This window comes from Cyprinus carpio, chromosome B9 (genome assembly GCF_018340385.1).
Source record: "Cyprinus carpio isolate SPL01 chromosome B9, ASM1834038v1, whole genome shotgun sequence".
Classification (NCBI taxonomy): Eukaryota; Metazoa; Chordata; class Actinopteri; order Cypriniformes; family Cyprinidae; genus Cyprinus; species Cyprinus carpio.
In genome coordinates, this window is record NC_056605.1 from 13,340,067 (window position 1) to 13,358,903 (window position 18,837).

At 36.0% G+C, this 18,837-nt stretch overlaps 2 protein-coding genes across 3 annotated transcripts; one reads left to right on the forward strand and one right to left on the reverse strand.

Moving 5' to 3' along the window:
- The first annotated feature begins 2,265 nt into the window (after nucleotides 1–2,265).
- Nucleotides 2,266–12,155, forward strand: LOC109105250 (rac GTPase-activating protein 1-like). The gene is made up of 16 exons (XM_042731033.1): nucleotides 2,266–2,417; nucleotides 3,426–3,630; nucleotides 4,059–4,195; nucleotides 4,290–4,362; nucleotides 4,491–4,547; nucleotides 5,253–5,351; nucleotides 7,150–7,291; nucleotides 7,368–7,513; nucleotides 8,202–8,363; nucleotides 8,445–8,540; nucleotides 8,766–8,964; nucleotides 10,576–10,681; nucleotides 10,774–10,906; nucleotides 10,997–11,120; nucleotides 11,637–11,748; nucleotides 11,829–12,155. The coding sequence occupies exons 1-16, from the start codon at nucleotides 2,305–2,307 to the stop codon at nucleotides 11,881–11,883; spliced, it is 1,959 nt and encodes a 652-aa protein (XP_042586967.1). The 5' UTR covers nucleotides 2,266–2,304; the 3' UTR covers nucleotides 11,884–12,155.
- Nucleotides 12,156–12,551: 396 nt separating this feature from the next.
- Nucleotides 12,552–18,675, reverse strand: gmppaa (GDP-mannose pyrophosphorylase Aa). Of its 2 annotated transcripts, XM_042731034.1 has the most exons (13): nucleotides 18,356–18,675; nucleotides 17,781–17,878; nucleotides 17,569–17,672; nucleotides 17,269–17,461; nucleotides 17,051–17,110; nucleotides 16,837–16,967; nucleotides 16,683–16,697; nucleotides 15,950–16,084; nucleotides 15,713–15,810; nucleotides 15,580–15,626; nucleotides 13,353–13,445; nucleotides 13,058–13,226; nucleotides 12,552–12,966 (listed from the first exon to the last, which is right to left on the reverse strand). In XM_042731034.1, exons 1-13 carry the CDS (start codon nucleotides 18,393–18,395, stop codon nucleotides 12,866–12,868), a joined length of 1,284 nt encoding a protein of 427 aa, XP_042586968.1. In that variant the 5' UTR covers nucleotides 18,396–18,675; the 3' UTR covers nucleotides 12,552–12,865. The 2 variants fall into 2 exon arrangements, with proteins under 2 accessions (XP_042586968.1, XP_042586969.1); XM_042731035.1 differs by lacking the exon at nucleotides 16,683–16,697 and having other exon boundaries at nucleotides 18,356–18,673.
- Between the last annotated feature and the right edge of the window lie 162 nt (nucleotides 18,676–18,837).

Sequence of the window (18,837 nt, forward strand, 5' to 3'; positions counted from 1 at the left end):
AGACTTGATCTCAGAAAATGAACGCTTCTCTGGGTTTTGGGTAAATACTTAAAGAGACAAATGGCTCGTTCAGTAAAACCGTGTTGACTAAATAGGGACTAGTATCAAACACATTCATCTCTGGTCCTCAGATTAGCATCTCATCTGCTGAGCTGTGTATATACTCAGCCAAAGGCAATAAGTTTCCTAATGAGCCAATGCACTGTAAAGCAAACATTAATATTAAGCAACAGACAATAAATAGCCTTTTTAATGTTTATGTACAGAGCTTCTGAAATCTGTTTGTTCTATGCTGTAGAGTCCCAGTCGAATTAACATAACTTAGCCTACATCTTTCAGAAAAAAAGAGAGGAGTACAAGGTTTTGGTTTATAAATTATACTCTGGGGTGATTAATTCATGACTAAACGTTAATTACAAACTGATCTGTAATAAAATGTTCACAAAAAAAATAAGCAACGTTTTAAAAATGTTCAGGATATCTTATATTTTATATAATGATGTCAGATAAATATATTAATCAGAGAAGAACTGCATACCATGTCTATTTATGAAACAAATTAGGTTCTTTTATAAATGCATGTTTTTCCAAGATTAACGCAACACTCGCTTGCTAAAGCAAATGTGCATTTGCCATCAGAAGCTGATTATTTTGTGGGTTCTAAACAATGCAAATATCCCAGCTGCCTCGGAGAAAAACAGATTTTGCATTCCACGCAGCACACGCAATCACAATTACATTTTTATCAGTGTCGCCGTAAGAAGGGGCTTTAATTTAGGGAGGAAAACTCCATTTCTAAACTCGCTGCAAACAGTGGGTTACAAAGGCAAAGTCGATATAGTCCAGTATGAGGCACCTTTGCCCCTTTTAGTAGAAAATTTAAATATATGGTGTTGAAATTTAAATATTATCCTTTATTTTACATAACCCCTTAATATTAACCCTAAATTTATACAATGTAACAAGAAAAAAAAACTATAATGGTACAGCTTATGCAAAATGAATTACCAAAACAATATGGTTTAAGAATGATCATTATAATTTAAACAAATTAAATATTAGATAAGAAGAATAAGAAAACAGATCGATCTAGTCCAGTGCAACACTGCTAAACTGAAATGTTTACCATCAGGACCCAGCAGCATATTGCTATGCAAAGGACGACATCTGAAACCCATGACAGCACTAAATATAGCACTAAAATTCTAATGCAATATTTCACATGCAGCGACCAAGGACTCGCAAGCCAGTTAAACTTCCAACAATGAGAAAGACCTGGTGTTGCAAGTCTTTTATTTTCCAACAAAATTGAATTCAGCCTCTCCAAACGCCGCCGCTCTTGATCTCCTATGCTCAAAGCAGCCATGTTAAAAATGACTGTAATAAGATTTTTGGTTGTTAAATGAAAGTGACTCCAGTAGCAGCAGAACCCATTATTTGTGTAATGGAGCATTTGCAGGGGAAACTCAGAGCATGATATCACAGAGAAGCTTATTTTCTTGTGAACAGCGTTGAGTCAAGCAAACACAACAAAGCTTTGCTCAAACACCACCCTAATCACTGGCAAACTCACACAGAGCCCCATATGGTGAAGGTACAACAATCCTGCATACTCAACACTAAATGCCTCGAGTGCCCTCTACTGGCTACAACGGAGCAGGGCCGAGAGAAATCTTGACTTAACTGGAGACGGGTTTGGTTTTAGGGTGTAAGAGTATCTACTCTTATTTCAAACACGTTTTTTTTCTTCTCAAATTTATCCTAAATAAGGTATAAAAATCAGTATAATTACTTTATTTTCATTTTGTATTATCAACTGGCATGTAGACCAAAGATTATTAATATTAAATTTATTATATATAGATGCCATTGGAATTTTTGTTGTTGTTGTAGTTGTTTACTTTAGATGAAGATTTGATTTGACTAAATCAAAATACTTAAACCATTTTCCAGAGTGCCATTTACTCAAATCATGTCACTTAGGCTAGTTAAGATTGCCATGTAGTCTGTACTGAAACTAGCCCTGATATTAACTGTATTAAAAATAATATTAAATAAATAATATATATAACAGTATTAGCAGGTGCGGAGCCAAATACTTATGGCAGCTGTAATGACATTTTCAAAACACTTTCAGTGAATTGAAAGCTCTTACCTCTGCCTCGAAAAAAAAAACTTTTTCGATTGTTGCTGGACTTCTGGTACCATATTCAGTCCAAACGCAAGATCCAGAACCGCCTGAAATCCATGTGACCCGCCACGTTACACTCACGTGACGCATTTAAATCGGTTTGTTTGAGTTTGATGCGGATCCTCGGATCACCTGCTGACGCGATCATGGGGGATCAGTTTATACGAGAAGTCCTCGGTCTGTGCTTGCAAAGGCTTGCTATTGAAGAAGCGTCTAACTCTGAGCTCGGTAAGATATTATGGGACCTCATAACACACTTGTTATTTGTTATTTTCTTCTTCTTATTATTATTATTATTATTATTATTATTATTATTATTATTATTATTATTATTATTTTCTAAATATAATGAGTCTCCACCATGTTGTGTGCTGATGTATTGTATGTGGAGTTTTGCCATGCTGTTCTCTATTTGCTGTAAGCTTGGTTTGTGTTGCACTGAGCAAGGAGTTTAAATACCAACTTATCCAGGTTTTTTCTCTTGTTTTCTTTAACCCCCCACCCCCGCCCCAAACAACAAAAAAAAATAATAATAACCTTTTGCTGAGGTGAAATTTTGTCACCATCTTTCTTTCTTTTTTTGTGCTCAAGTTTTTATTTATTTTTATATACAACAAACACCACAAAACACCAAAACAACAACAAAAGACATCATCCACACACACCCAGAGCCACTACACATGCTCCATGAATAACTTTGAAGTAGTCTCCATCTTTCTTGACCCAAACCCAAAACAACATTAGGCTACTTTTCTGGATAGTAATCAGCCCCTGTATGCCCACTCTATGATAAAAACAGATGCTTTAATAATTTGTATTGATGGGTGGATGTTCAGTCCAATGCAGCACTATATTAAATCATTGAAGGTAAAATAAAATCATTTGAAATGTTAGTTTTATATGGATGTTGAAAAGAAGGGAAGTCGAGTCAATTTCATTGTAACATGAGGGATAATTTAGACATCTGAAAAGTGTTGTGTATTGTTTCAACAGAGCTTTTGAAAGACAGGAATACTTTTTCTTTTTTGTTGTTACATTTTTACTTCTGAGGAAAAACGCGCAAGTGGTTATTTGATTACCACAAATTACCCACTTTTTATTGTTGAACTGTAACCGCTTCATATCGTTGTGTTAGAATTATAAAAAACTACTGCTTTCAGAAAGCATGATAATCGTTCTTTGATCTGCATGTATAGTTTGCCATATTGAAATCTCACCAGTTGTCTTTTATCTACGAGTTCATTGAGGTGGTGAGGAACTTTGAAGCTGCCAGGAAGAAATGGCTTCATGCAGAGCTGGAGCTGAAAAAACAGAAGGAGCTTCTGGTCAAATCTGATGTGGCTCGAGCTGCTCTGGAGGTCAAACTCAAACATGCTCGGAACCAGCTGGACGTGGAGATCAAGAAACGCTACAAAGCTGAAGCCGACTACCAGTGCCTGGTTAGTAAACAATTGAAACAATGTATCTTATCACTTGTGCAGTAATGTAAAGGAGCTAGATTTGTGTTTGTACCACAGTGGTATTATTTATTACTTTTTTTATTATTATTATTATTTTTTACTGTTTTTCACCCCCTTGAATTAAATGGGCTGTTTAGCTGCCTTGAGACTTGTATGTAAATGTTGAAGTTGAAACCAACAAGGAAAGCTTTGCCAGTTTGGTCACTGCGACATAACATGACTAACATAGACTTGGTGGAGGGCGTCATTGAGTACAGGGCCATGTGGATGTGGGCGGTCATGACTCATGTGCTAATGTGCATGGAGAGTTCATACAACAGAAGTTCTCTGTGATTTATTGCCCATTGTTGTGAGAGTTTATTAAGGATACTTATTGTATCTTTTTCGCTCATTAATTCATTTGACAGGAGCGGCAGATGCAGTTGATATGTGACGTACTGGTGCATGACAGCAAGTCAAGTGCTTGTCTCAATGATGAGCAGAGGTCAATGCTGACCAGCTTCAGTCACAAAGGAGCCAGTGTCCCACAGCACAGAGGAAAACGGTACCGCAGCGATCGGCACGGACTTTATATAGTTCTCGGTTTGGAGTTTTTCCCCTTTCACAATGCTGTTTTCCATCTTGTGTCTTTATATCAGGTTATCAGTGATTGATGAGTCCTCCTTTCTGTCACACTCTGACATTAGTTATGACAGAACGGATGATGATTTGGTGGAGTATTATATTTAGTATCATTTTTATTCATGCTGTAGGTTTATTGTCAGACCTATGTGCATAAAAATCACTGAAAAGATCAAAACAATTGTTTCTGAAAATTATTTCGCTGGTATGATTTCTAGGACTTGGACAACACAGCGTTTGTTAAGCCTCTCAAGTCAAGAGCTCGTGAGAGAAGAGTAAGTGCTGCCAATTTTCTAGATAATTACTGTTTTTTTTTTTTTTTTTCATATTGTAGAAATGTTATTACGTATTGAAATATTACTACAATTTAAAATGTCTTCTATTTTAATATATTTTGAAAAGTAATTTATTCCTGCTATGACAAAGCTGAATTATCAACAGCCATTACTCCAGTATTCATTCTCATACCCACAGCCTTCAGAAATCTCTAATATGCTGATTTAGTGTTCATATTTTTTATTTTTATTTTTTTACTTTCAATGTTTAAAACGATTGTAATGCTTAATGTTTTTGTGTGTAAACTCTGATGCACTTTTCAGGATTCTTTGAATAGAAAGATCAATTTAATGCTTCCTTTCTGAATAAAAGTAGAAATGGAAATATTTAGAATAAATGGAAAGGCTAGGATTCCAAATCTATTCTAAAGAAAAATTCTAACATAATTTAATCATACTGTTTAAATAAGTAGATTTGTGTAATTTTTAAATATATTCTGAATTAATATACAGTATATTGAGTTATTGATTATATCATAAGATATTATATTATATTATATTATATTTATAGCACACTAAAAATTTCCATTCCTTTTTCAGATTTCTCAAGTTATAAAAGACACAACATTATGTCTGTTGTTAAGTGCTAGTATATATTGTAGTTTTGTCCTTAATGTGTCTCACTTTATCACTGCTTGTCTTTAGCGTTCATCAATGGGCCCAAGTGTTGGTCCTCCGATTCAAAAACGAGGAAGAGTAAGCGGGCGTTCAGGAGATCTGCTGGGGACTAGACCTCTGGAGAAGGTTGGTAGAAGTTATTAAATCTACTCTATTATTTTTCTTATTTCAATTGTTGTAACCATTTCAGTAAAAACAAATCCACCAAAAGTGAAACATTTCAAACCTAAATGATCTTGAGTCTCATTTATAAAGCTCTTAGTAGATTTCATCCTTAAAGTGTACGTATGCACAAAAGCCAGAACTTGAGCAAAATTCCTTTTATAAATCTCAGTCAGGGGAAGATGTGCATATGTGCATCTCCACCCCGACTCCCGAAATCACCATATATGGAGCTTACAACACCTAGTTTTACTATGCATAACCTCATCTGCATATCATTTCCATGCATATTCCCATCCACATGACACCATATTTAACACCGTTAAAGGTACAAGACATCAAGGAAATATAAGATACGGAGTGTAAATGCCATTTGTGCCATACACAATTTTTATAATAATATTAATACTCTATTTATATTGTTGTAGAATAATATTCTTATGTTTTAGCATAATTATCAAAATCCATTAAAACAAAACTGTTTACAATAGTTCTCAGATAAATATTTTAGAATAGAGTTGATCTCATTCTTTTCCACTGGCCAAATAGTATTTCAGTTGTTTTAAACAATTCAAATCAAATTTATGCAGTTTTGCTGATAAGGTGAACATCTTTTAGATATTTTTAGCGTATATTTATTGCAGTGTAAATAGAATTGTCTGACTCAGCACATCATTGACAAAGTAGCCTATTTTAAAAAGAAAACATGCAAATTACCATTTTCGTCAAGTTGTATCCCTCAAATACAGTGGTATTTTTCATAATGTTATGGAGATGCCTTCACACGGCATCCACACCTCCATACAGCTGTGGTCTATGCACATTATTGTGCACCTATAGCACTCCTCGCTGTCATTAAAACAGTATACCACAGGAAAAGTGATCAAGTGCATCCACTAAACATGCCTAAATTCGTATAATTTTTAACTTCTGCGTAATGACTTTATGTAATTTCAGTGATTATCTCCAATAATGATTTTAAAATTGTTGTTTCCTTCATTACTTTTCTCACTCCAGGAAAAAGAGTGCGTACGTATGATCTAGAATGTCCGTACTTTGCGTAAATATTTACGCTAAGTTTATTTTTTATAAATCCTGATATGTGCGTGGAAAATTGTGTACGCATTTTCTATGCCCATTTTTTGCGTACGCAACGTTTAGAAATGAGACCCCTGAATCTTGAATATTTGATTCCACCATGCATCATTTGTAACTTTTAAGTTAAGGCACCATATTAATTTCACAGTCAGTATAGTGTTTAAAATCTTCATGGATCATAAATATCACTTAGCATTTAATGGAACCGCTTCTCCTAGCTTAGATATCAGTAACACGCAGTTAAAAAGCATGAGGTATATCTTGTGAAATGTACAGACTCTTCATATTAGTAGGGGGATCATATTCCCTCTTTAGATTAGTCTGGTGTCGTTTCTCATCAGCTCGTTCGTTCATCAGTCCCACATCCGACTGCTTGCCGTCATATTGCCCACACCTACTGCCACACTGCTCGGATGAGAACAGCAGTGGACCATGTCCTGTCTGTCTCCCTCCATGGGACTCATATCACTCCCACTCAGCTGGCACTGATCACTAAGAGAGGAGCAAAGTAATTTGGCACTGTGAGAAACTACATTGGTCCAGGAGCGTGGACACGAGCTAGATAACCAATTGTTATGCTACTCTAAGGGTCTTCCATTTCGGCAGAAAGCATGATTGGCTTCAAATGGATTTTTAGTGTGTGTTTGTCTGTGTATGTGCTTAGGAAATCGAGACGACGATTGTGAAGGCATCTGTCACTACCCCAGAGACTGGAGGTCAGATTCACATGGTAATAGACATAACCCAGGAGACTCCAGAATATCAGTCCAGGGCTCTCAGAAATGAACATTTTCCATCTGTTGATGGTAAATAAGACTCAAAAGGTGCCACTTTCAGTGACACATTCTAACCTTCTCAAACTAACCAGAGTCCTTTGTGCAGAACAAACGTCTGTGTGGGCACACAGTGAAGTCACAGAGGCTGAAACAGTTGTTGAAATGGAGGTGAGCGCCCCGGAGCCAGTCGTCCCTCAGGACCTCACACCCACCGTGGATAAGACTCTGCAGCATGTTTTCCAGCAAAAAACAGTAGGAGGCTGTTCAGTAGTACTTCTCAACATATTGTGAGGCTTTCACATCTGATTTTAACATCAGTTTCTTGAGTCATGGAGCAAAAATTTACTTGATTTTGTTTTTTTTTAAATAATATGATATAATATTAGAGACATTTTTGACATGAAAGTTGCGTGTGTGCGTCTCATTCTGCAAAAGTGAAGCTGTGAATTGCATTACTTCAAAACATCAATTTTATCCCCTAGCTGCTGAGAAATATAATGTACAGTGGCGATTCAGTATCGAAGCTACCATATTATTTTACGTCAAGGTGATATTACACAAAGTATAAAGTTATGAATGTATATAAAATAAAAAAAAATATGAAGACAAAATATATAGTAAAACTTTCAGTCTGTGAAAAGGATCCATGTAATATAAAGGATTATATTATATTATATTTAACATGTTATATTATACATTATATTGTTTAATATGAATTTATAAAATATAATTATTCATAAAATAGAGTTCCATGTACTGTTAATGTATAATACATAACAGTTTCAGAACCTCCCCAGCCTATTCAGTGTGCACCATGCTGTTATTTCAGTATATAGTAAAGTTGAAAAATGAAGTGATAAAGTGCGATATAAGGAAAGCCGGCCAAATATGCTGTTTCTGGTTTACAATTGATATAATCTAATACAATTATGTTGTCCAGGTGATTCGTCCAGAGACATGCATGCCATGTGGGAAGAGGATTCGCTTTGGGAAGTTGGCCATAAAATGCAGAGACTGTCGAGTGGTGAGCCATCCTGAGTGTAAACAACTATGTATGGAGAGATGCAGCCCTAATGCTTATGGTTCAGCCCAGCCAAATGAGGTATTCACCCTTCATAGTGCACATACACATCCTTATGTAGAGATGCCATGTTCAAAAGTTCTGTTTGTTTCCCTTTTATAGGAGACTTTAGAGAGCTTTGCCTCCTCCACACGTCCAAGGATTCCCTCTCTGATTGTTCAGTGTGTTCATGAAATTGAGAGAAGAGGACTTGAAGAGGTGTTTTTATTTAATAATACACCAACACAGGGATAGTTTCTCAAGCTGAAAGTATAATTGCACTGCTTGAAACACAGAGCTGTATAATTAAGCTTAATTTGGATTTAAGAAACAAATCTTTTCTATCATATTGCAGTACATTACAACATCTACTTACAGCGTATACAGTTGATATATGAAATTTCTCTGCATCTCATTTGTTTTATGGCTGACTGGGGTGTGTAGAAGGGTATTTACAGAGTGCCTGGAGGAGAGCGGCTGGTAAAGGAACTGAGGGAGAAATACATGTCCGGGAAAGGCCCGCTGATGCTCCACAAAGTAGAAGAGGTTCATGCTGTCTGTGGACTCCTCAAAGACTTCCTGAGGAAGCTCAAGGAGCCTCTCATAACATTTAAGCTTCACAGAACATTTATGGAAGCTTCTGGTGGGTATTATGGAGAAGGTTTTGGTTTTAATTTTAAATATACACTACTGTTCAAATTATTATTTTTTTAAGTTTTTAAACAAAGGCTGCTTTTAGTTTATCAAAAATACAGTAAAAGCAGTAATATTGGTCAATATTATCACAATTTAAAATAATTGTTTTCTATTTGAATATATTTCAAATGTAATTTATTCTGAATTTTCAGCAGTTATTAATCCAGTCTTTAGTGTCACATGATCTTTCAGAATTCATTCTCTGCTCAAGAAGCATTTCTTATGGTTGAATGGTTGTGCTGTTTTAAAAATTTTGTGAGAAGTTTAATAAATTTTCAGAATTCTTTGATAAAGAGAAAGTTCAAAGAATGGCATTTTTTGAAATAGTGATCTTATGTAACATTATAAATGCCTTTACTGTCATGTTTAATCAATTTAATGCATCCTTGTATCAATTCCTTTTAAAAACAAATCTTACCCCAAACTTTTGAGTTTTTATGGTTAAATATTATAATTTAATATTTAAAGTGTTTATTTAAAGGGCTTTCTGTTCTTTCTAAACCACATGATTTTCTTTCTTCCCTGGAACACAAAGAAGTTTAATAGAACATGCTGGATGCTATTTTCCATTCAACAACCATTCAATTGGTGAAACCTAGTATTCTAGTACTCAAGACCAATTGATCATCTTCTGTTTTCAGTCTCGACTGACTCAACCTACTCATGTCTCAGCCTGGACTCGAACGTTAATAATCTGATCTTGACTACATCACTGGGTGAAACATTTTCAGTGCAGAAAAAAACCTGGCATTTATTAGAAAGTCAATAAGTTGATTTCTGAAAGCTGTCTGTCCTGAAACCCTTGTTCTTACTACTTAAAACTTTTTTCCCCCATCTTCATCAAGTCTATCAAGAGACCCACCTTGTCCTGACATTAATAGTCCCAATTTGACTTTGAAAATTTGATATTCTTTGAGGAGTCTGACTAGATTATCCAAAATGGTGGCAATTTTGCAGAGGGTGGATTCTATAACAAGCATCTGGTGCTTGTGTATGCCAGAGGCATGAGGACGTATGCTACTCTCATTCTTTTAGGGCGGATGGTTATTTCCCATTACTTGTGACAGTTGACAAGTCCCTGATGACTCGGAAACAATCAATGTCGAACGTTATCTCCCAAACCAGCGCTTGTCTTTTTCAGCATTTTAATTTCATTCGCCACTGCTAAATGGAGTCTAAGTGGCAGATTTAGGAGCAGTCAGGGTGCTTCTGCTATTATCATGGAGGTTTTTTTTTTCTAGCCCTCATAGATTCAGGATGACTCCAGGGTAAAGTACCTCCCTTTTAAATTATAAATTGGATTGGATGTCATGGGGAGAGCCATATTGTCTAATTTCCTTGGCCAAGAATGGCTGTAGCATGTAAATGAGAGAAAGTCCTTCATAATGCAAACACTGATACAGGTGTTTATGTACCTGCTCCGTGAAACCTGATATCCTTAAAGTATGAAAAGTTGATAAAGTCATTAATTCACCTGATATATTGCTCTGGCAATGGAGTGTAATTGAATCTGATACTGTGGCTGGCTCTGACAAAATAGTCATTTTTTCACTCGCAGAGATGGCTGATGAAGACAAGAGCGTAGAAACATTAATAAAGACTATCAAAGAGTTGCCGCAGCCGAACAAAGACACCCTGGCCTTCTTGATGCTGCATTTGCAGAGGTAAATTGCTCTGATTTAGACATTTCTGCAACTCTGACTTTGTATACTTGTTTGTTTAAGCATTTTGCAACCACATTTATGTTCTTTCTCAGAGTAATGCAGAGTCCAACGTGTCAGATGGATCAGAATAACTTAGCCAGAGTGTTTGGGCCCACTGTCATTGGTCACGGGTTGCTAGAACCTTCTCCCATGACCATTATGAGAGACACAAACACCCAACCCAAAGTAAGTTGCAAGAAAATCTCAATGTGATGCATTCCTTGTGTATTCAGCTTTGTTTCAAGAAATAAACCTCTTCTAACTTCTTTGCAACAGGTAGTAGCTCGGTTTTTGTCCTTCCCCTCAGATTTCTGGGAAGGCCTTCTTGCTGAGAAGGATCCGCTCGTACCTTCTGTGGTGGATTCCAAAGTCACCAGTGTCCGTCCAAGCACTAGCAGAGGTACATGGTATCCACCATGTGTTAAGGCCCATTCACACCAAGAATGATAATTATAACAATAACTAAATAATCATCCACACCAGCACAAAATAACATTCAGCTTACTATAAGCATGAACTGCAGTTCTTTGAATGCTCAAGTTCTTTAAAGCAGGATGGATTTTGATTGACAATTTTAGTGTCAATTGTTCAATGGTTGTGAAAGTGATTCCAACAGTATCGTTACTTTGTCCCGTTATCGTTGTAGTCATGGTTTGGACTCTGCTATTCTTTAACACTTACAGCATTTTTTAAACTAAATCATGATTGTTATAGTTGTCATCCTTGGTGTTGTGACCGGCCTTTAAAGTTAACACATACTGGCTAGTTAAAGTTCCACTGCTCACGTATTGTCTATTTTAATGCCGTTTTTATGGTCTAAAATCACTTTAAAATATTAAATGTAGTTGTATTTTTCAGTTTGTAGTCTGTATTTTGCCAGGATTCTTTAACTTTGTTTCTTAATTTGTATGAACAGATAAGATATTCAAACCTCTGACCTCTCCGGAGTTGAGTAAATACACTAAAACTACATCCGGTGGCTCAATAAAGGGTCGGATCAAGCACTTTGGTGGCACTTTCAATAACCCGTAAGCTACTATTCCTCGTTGTATTGGTCTTGAGCATGTTCGTATCGTGGGTTTTTCATAACCATTGTTTTTCTTTCTAGAAGCAAAGCAAAAAATGAACCAGGGAAAAAGAAATTCTTCACATCCCCCAAATGATTTATGTGTGTATATTTTGTTGCACAGGGACACTGAACTGTTTTTTTTTCCACCACACAAAATGAAACTTTTTAGCACTTCATATTCTACCTTGGAAAAAAAACTTCTCCTATGAATGTAATTCTGTCCAGAAAGGTAAAAACTATGAAATATGAGACTACACTTTGTATTTTCTGCAGAATGTTTGTCTATTTATTATGTACGTAGGAAACGTCCTGGACAATATTTAAAAGTGGAAACAACACAGGGTGAAATGGCAAAATGATTTGAAATAAACAAGATGAATTCATGTCCTGCCTTTTGTGTATTTTTATTTTTTATATAATAAGGGCAGTATCTGCAGTAGTGCCTTCAGAAGTTAGGCAGTGTTATAAATTTATATAGTAGCATTTTGTTGCCAAACTGCAAAATGTGAAGTCTGTAATTGAATAATCTGTCTTGGTCTGAAAGGTTAAGACAAATAATTGATGGTCTTGTAGCTGTTTAACCATAAATACAGACACTGTGATTTTCTACAAGCACTGCAGTAAATTACTATATTACCTTTTGTGACTTAATCCAAATATAATTAATTGCAGACGTCAGACTCTTGAATTGCGCTTGGCTTTCATACAGGGAGCAGTCACAGAAACATCAATTATTCAAAACAATTACCAACACAACTGGTATCCAATTACAAGATTTTATCATTTGTCTTACCATTTTTTTGTTTTACATGACATGTTAAATTCTGGAACGAATGGTAACAGACTGCACAAATAAACAGCATTTATTTTTTGCACCTTTCTTTGTATATCTTTGACATTTCATTTATCCAGCTTTGATGTGATAACACTGTACAATGGTAAATCCATAAGCACAATACAGTAACAGACATTTTAACAAACGCCACTGAATCTTCAGATGATTCATCCATCATTTTCATTTCAAATACCTGTTTTATTTGTATGAAAATGACAAGTACAAATGACTGAAACTGAAACTACAGTATGATCTGGTTTTTGAAGCTTCTGTTAAGGTCTTTATGTGGCAGGACGATAGAGTTGAGTATGATGACCTCAGATGGGATATTTACATTACAGCCTGATGAGATCGAGAGAAGGAGTGAGAAGTCACATTAGATGAATCACTTTCAAATACATAATATATTCATGATGATGTTTTATAAAATTACCAAGAATTGTAATGGACGGTGTTAGTTTTCCATCTCTGAACAGTGTCTCACTGTCAATTTTGGCATATGGGTCATTAGGATTTGGGTCACTAGGGGTCCCTTCCACTCTGGCCCATTTGCCAATGGTGCTGCCCCAGCCCACAATACTGTTCAACACGCAGCTGTGATCCTACAAAACACAAAATTAGTATATATACTGTATTATACTGTGGTGAGTGATTGGTTTAAATGCAAGAAAAAGCAATAGGGAAAGAAAGTGAGTGTTCTGTGCCACTGGTTAGGAGCATTAACTCACCTGTAAAGTAGCACCATGGAGGATAATGGACTCCCTCACGCGAACTCCCGCACCGATCGTTACGCCTGTTCCTATTGATACATTTGGACCTAACTAAAAAAGAAAAGAAACAACATAGGTCCTTTAAGGTGTCAAGTCACAACATCTACTGTAGCTATAGGGGTGCCTCAGGGTTCAGTTCTTGGACCACTTCTTTTGTCTATCTACATGGCATCACTAGGCTGTCATTCAAAAACATGGCTTTTCATATCACTGCTGTGCTGATGACACTCAGCTCTACCTCTCATTCCATCCTGATGATCCAACAATAGCTGATTGCATCTCAGCATGTCTAAAAGACATTTCCTGCTGGATGAAGAACCATCACCTTCAACTTAAACTTGCCAAGACAGAACTGCTTGTGGTGTCAGCCAACCCAACACTTCATCACAATTTCTCCATCCAGCTAGGCACATCAACCATAACACCATCATATTGGTGATCAACTGAATTTCACAGACCACACTGCTAAAACTGCCTGGTCCTGCAGATTTGGAACATGCTACACAACTAGTTCTTTAAGCTCTTGTTCTGCCCATGCTGGACTATTGCAGCACTCTCTTGGCAGGTCTTCCAGCCAGTTCTATCAAACCTTTGCAGCTAATCCAGAATATAGCCGCAAGAGTAGTCACACCTCTATGCCACACCTCTGTTCATCAATTTCCACTGGCTATCAATAGCTGCTTGTGTAAAATTCAAGGCACTGATGTTTGCCTACAAAACAACCACTGGCTCTGCACCCCTTTACCTAAATCCATTTCACCTAAATTCAGACTTATGTGCCCTACAGAAGCTTGCATGCTCTTTATAATGCTATCCCAAAAAGCCACAAAATCACTTTCACAGACTTTTATCTTAACTGTTCCCGGCTGGTGGAATGACCTGCCCAACTCGATCCGAGCAGCTGAGTCTTAATCCATCTTCTAGAAAGGTCTAAAGACACATCTCTTCCATCTACACTTAACCCTCTAACACTAGAACTATTCTATTTCTATTCTATATACCTGTTTTCTTTTTATTTATTAAAATCAAACCAAAAAAACTTGACCCTCTAATACTAGCGTTCTCTATTCTTTTTCTTTTCTAGACTACTTGTTTTCTTTTTAATTGTTATAAAAAAATAAAAATAACTTGACCCTCTAAAGCCCTATTCGGACAGGACTAGTTTTACAGGGGGTCGTTAGAGAAATCTGTGTTTCACAGACGTACTTGGTGATTTTAGTCCCGTCCGAATATGCCACGTCTGTGATTTTCTCACACAACCTCTGTAATAATTCCAGAGCAAATTACCTACTGTTTTTCAGCAAACTCAGTGATCCTCTGAGAAAACTAATCCCTTCCGAATGCGAATGTCTGTGATTGCCGGCGAAATTTTATTTCACAACGCGTTTCCTTGTCTGTTTTGGCCAACGTGAATTACCGTAGATGCTCTTACTGTGTGCATTTTTTATATATCTGCTTGTCTGTGATTGATGGTGATATTTTATTTATAAAAGTAATAAAATCAAGAGCCAGATAACGTAAACTGTTAAGACTGGCTATTGTAATATCAGCATCAGGTAAGATTACTCACGTTAATTTATGCATTCAATTACATAATGTTTTAATTAGATGTACCTTTATGAAAATTAAACATTGGTTTAGCCTACTAAAAAAAAAAAAAAAAAAGTTAAACTAAAGGAACCACACATTAACATGGTTTTGCTATACTAGCCATTTAGTTTTTAGTATTTATTGTGTAATAATACTAATGGTAATCAATCCGAATGACTAACGTTATATGCAATGCACGCATACAGAGCGCGTGATCTCTGTGACGCCCAGATGCACAAAACAGACCCTCCTTCCTCTGTAATAAACATGGAGATGTTAGTCGCATCCGAATTGGTACATGAAAATCGCAGACGTCAGGTGGTAAGAATCGAAACTCAAACGTAGTTTAGAAAACTAGTCCCGTACGAATAGGGCTTAACACTAAGTTTATCTATTCTATCTCTACACAAGTAAAATATTGCTTTGTTAATCATAACCAAACATACTTGTGCTCAAATCAATTCCTGATGGCTAGCATTCTGCAAATCTTCTGCTAAATATACTTTTTCATGCAGAAATGTCACATTGCAGAAGTTACAATACATTGCAAATGATTGTTGAGGAACTCTAAATATTAATATCAAGAAACACTTACCACAGCAGTTGGGTCAATGTTGGCAGTTGGATGTATATAAACATTTCCTAAAATTAAAAAAAAATATTCATTAGAAGGCCTGCAAAGAGAGTCTCTCAGACTAACAAAATGTATACTTCCTCTAAGCATTTACCTCTGGTCTTTGGCCCTCCTTCTCTATTAGTAGCTAACCTCTCTGGATGTGTTGTGTGATACTGGTTAAGATACAAACGGCTTGCATAGATCGCAGATCTGAAAAAAAGAGGCGAGCATAACATTAACTACACTTATACACACACACACACAAACACACAATTAAATATAGTTACGGAGAAAATACAGCAACATAATCAGTGCAGAACTGTGATTTAATGTTATGTCAACAACTAACCCTGCAGATTTGATTTGGCTCCAAAAGCGGTCTGTTTTGTACACGTATAATTTGCCTTGGCCTGCCAGTGCCGTAAAGATGTCCTGCTCCAGACGGATCACCTCTGCCCGATGCCAGCCATTGGACTGCTCCTCTCTACAGCACACAACCACATAGTACCAAATAAAGCCTTAATTGCACCCTCTGGTGATATCAGATGTTTTACGACCCAGGACAGAGAATATAAAATGACACTATGATGGACAAACACATAATTAGGAAAGATAACTTGAACAAAAACAAATTAATGAAAATAAAAGGTAAATACTGAAGATCCAGAGGATTAAAAATAAAATGAAACGGCATTTGCCATGTATTTAACTTTCAAAACGTATTGTATTTATTAGTTAATATCAATATTCAGTAAAATGTAACAGTCTGGTTCTATAACTAAAAACTCCATTAATTTTCCCCATAGGGTAATTTAAGTCTCTGTTCAAGCCATCAATGCACATTATTTTCAAATATGTTTTAGATAATCGTGTTTAACTGCAATTTTCATATACTTTTTTTGCTTCAAATCAAAGTTTGTGATGTTATCACAACATGTGTGTGACGTTGTTATCATCACACCACATCATGCTAACATGATTCTAGTTCACACAAGCATCTGAGCTCACTACAAAATCTACATCACACTTGCTCTTTCTCGTTCTACATCCAAACCAGACCTTCAGTCCACGTGCAAACTTACCCCTCATCGTAATATCTGATGATGGAACAGGAAACAGAGTGATGGCAGACAGGAAGGAGTTAGGAAAAGATAAATGAAGAGAACCAAGGGAAAGAAATGGATTAAGCATGCATGCAGTTCCACTCAAGAACCCTACAGGATTTGTCCCACTCACAACAGCATGTCCTGTTGGTTCTTCTGGAAAACTGTTCCGATGTGCTGGAATATCTCTGGAGTGAACAGGTATATTCCACAGTTGATTATGTCACTCACAAATGTGCTGGGCTTCTCGACATAATGCAAGACCTGAAGGATATGATAAGAGACTTATGATCTCATATGTTATCGCTTCAAGTTTTTTTAAATAAAAAAGAAATAATCTTGATTACCTCATCAGTTTGTTCATTTTCAACAATGCAGCCGTAGTTCAGGGACTGTTTTCTGTTGGCCTGAAACAATCATTGATTTTTAAGCACAACAACATCATAACAACTCCAATAAAAACAGGCTAATAATCAATTGAGAATCACGTTTTATAAGTAGCTTGGCTTGTGTCTTTCATTTTATTGGATCTATGGTTTAATACATAAACACAAGAACTCCTAACCGTGGTGCCTAGGATGACAAAACTGTAAGCGTCTCCGTGCTCCTTCTGGAAGTCCAGCATCTCTGGCAGAGGAAACTCTGAGCACACGTCCGCATTCATGACAAAAAATGCTTCTGGACTGCCAGACAGAATCTGATCTCTGAAATGGTAGATTCCTCCTCCGGTGCCCAGAGCAGCGTACTCCTGAAGGTATCTGAGGGGGATTTCAGACAATCCATGTAAACAAAAGCCTTTTTCCGACTTTAAAAACAATAAATACAAATGTTACATAATAAAGATATTATACTTTACATTATATACCTTATTGAGATTTTGAAATCTTGTTGGGCGCATGACAAAAATCTGTTTAGTTCTTCATTGGGCTGATAAAAGCCAATAAGTAAGATCTCCTTCATATTCGGAAGCTAAAGAAAAAAATAAGTCATAAAAATTGTTAAAAAAGTGCACAACTTTTCCCTTAAGGAAAATCAATTAAATATCTATTTTTCTCTATATGAACTGAAAATATGTACCTTTGAGCAGGCCTCAATGTGATGCTGTAGCATTGGCACTCCAGCCACTGGAAACAGAGGTTTGGGCACTTCAAAAGACAGCGGGCGAAACCGGGTGCCTTTATAAACAGCAGGAACACAGAATCAGACTTTCCATAATTTAGGATACATTTCATGTGAACTGATGGTAATTTTATTTTTCTAATAATTTTCTTCACAAAAAAAAAAAAAAAAAAAAAACTTTTTATAAATTAAATGAAAGCTTATAATCTCACACAATTTCTTATTTTATTTTATTTGCTGCTTCTCATGCCCTTTCAAGGTATTTATATCAACACGGTTGGAGTTTTGCATAACACTATCAATGATACGCAAAATATTACCAAAATATTAACATTAGAATAAGATTACCAAAATTGTATTTAAGACATATTTAGGATAAAAAATAAAAAAAAGGTCCTGTCCTTAGTGACAATGCTGAGAATATCACAAAAAAGTCCTAGGTCCTAGGTGTAACGTTACAAATGGCAGAACGTACAAAATGTTGATGTTGTGAATCTGCACCGCTGATACGAGTCTGAGGGATATTTACTCACCTTTTTGAGGACCTCCGATAAGAATAACAGCCTTCAGCATGATTACTTCTTATTATTATATATATACATATATGTGCAAAAATCAAAAAGCTCTAAAAATACTGCTGAGGTTGATGTAAACAGATGGTCGAGCAGGAAGTACTTAAACTTCTTCAGTGAATCGATTTGATGCATAAATGTCATTCCACGTTTGGCTTCAACGTGCAAAAAGAAAAAAAAGGGGAAAAAAAGTATTTGATTATGTATCTAATTCCAAATTTAACAACATGACAGCAGCGTAAATCTAATGAGCTCACGTTGAAAGTTCCGGAAGTACTAGGAGTTTTTTTTTTTTTTTTCAAAATAAAAGTCATCATAATCCTCACTATCCTGTTTACTTAGGGCCAAAAAACTGTTAGATAAACAAGACATCTGAATTATATAGTTTGATTTTTGCTATTATTTTTTATGATTTAATTAATACTTTAATTAAGTTTTACTGT

Excerpts from the sequence above, each read along its gene's own strand:
- LOC109105250 (XM_042731033.1), top strand. The coding sequence starts at position 2,305 with ATGCGGATCCTCGGATCACCTGCTGACGCGATCATGGGGGATCAGTTT. Across the intron at positions 2,418-3,425 it reads GAAGCGTCTAACTCTGAGCT|CGAGTTCATTGAGGTGGTGA; the intron begins CGGTAAGATATT and ends GTCTTTTATCTA. Across the intron at positions 11,749-11,828 it reads GGTGGCACTTTCAATAACCC|AAGCAAAGCAAAAAATGAAC; the intron begins GTAAGCTACTAT and ends TTTTCTTTCTAG.
- gmppaa (XM_042731034.1), bottom strand. The coding sequence starts at position 18,395 with ATGCTGAAGGCTGTTATTCTTATCGGAGGTCCTCAAAAAG. Across the intron at positions 17,111-17,268 it reads TTGTCATCCTAGGCACCACG|GCCAACAGAAAACAGTCCCT; the intron begins GTTAGGAGTTCT and ends TGATTGTTTCAG. Across the intron at positions 15,811-15,949 it reads AGCCAAATCAAATCTGCAGG|ATCTGCGATCTATGCAAGCC; the intron begins GTTAGTTGTTGA and ends TCTTTTTTTCAG.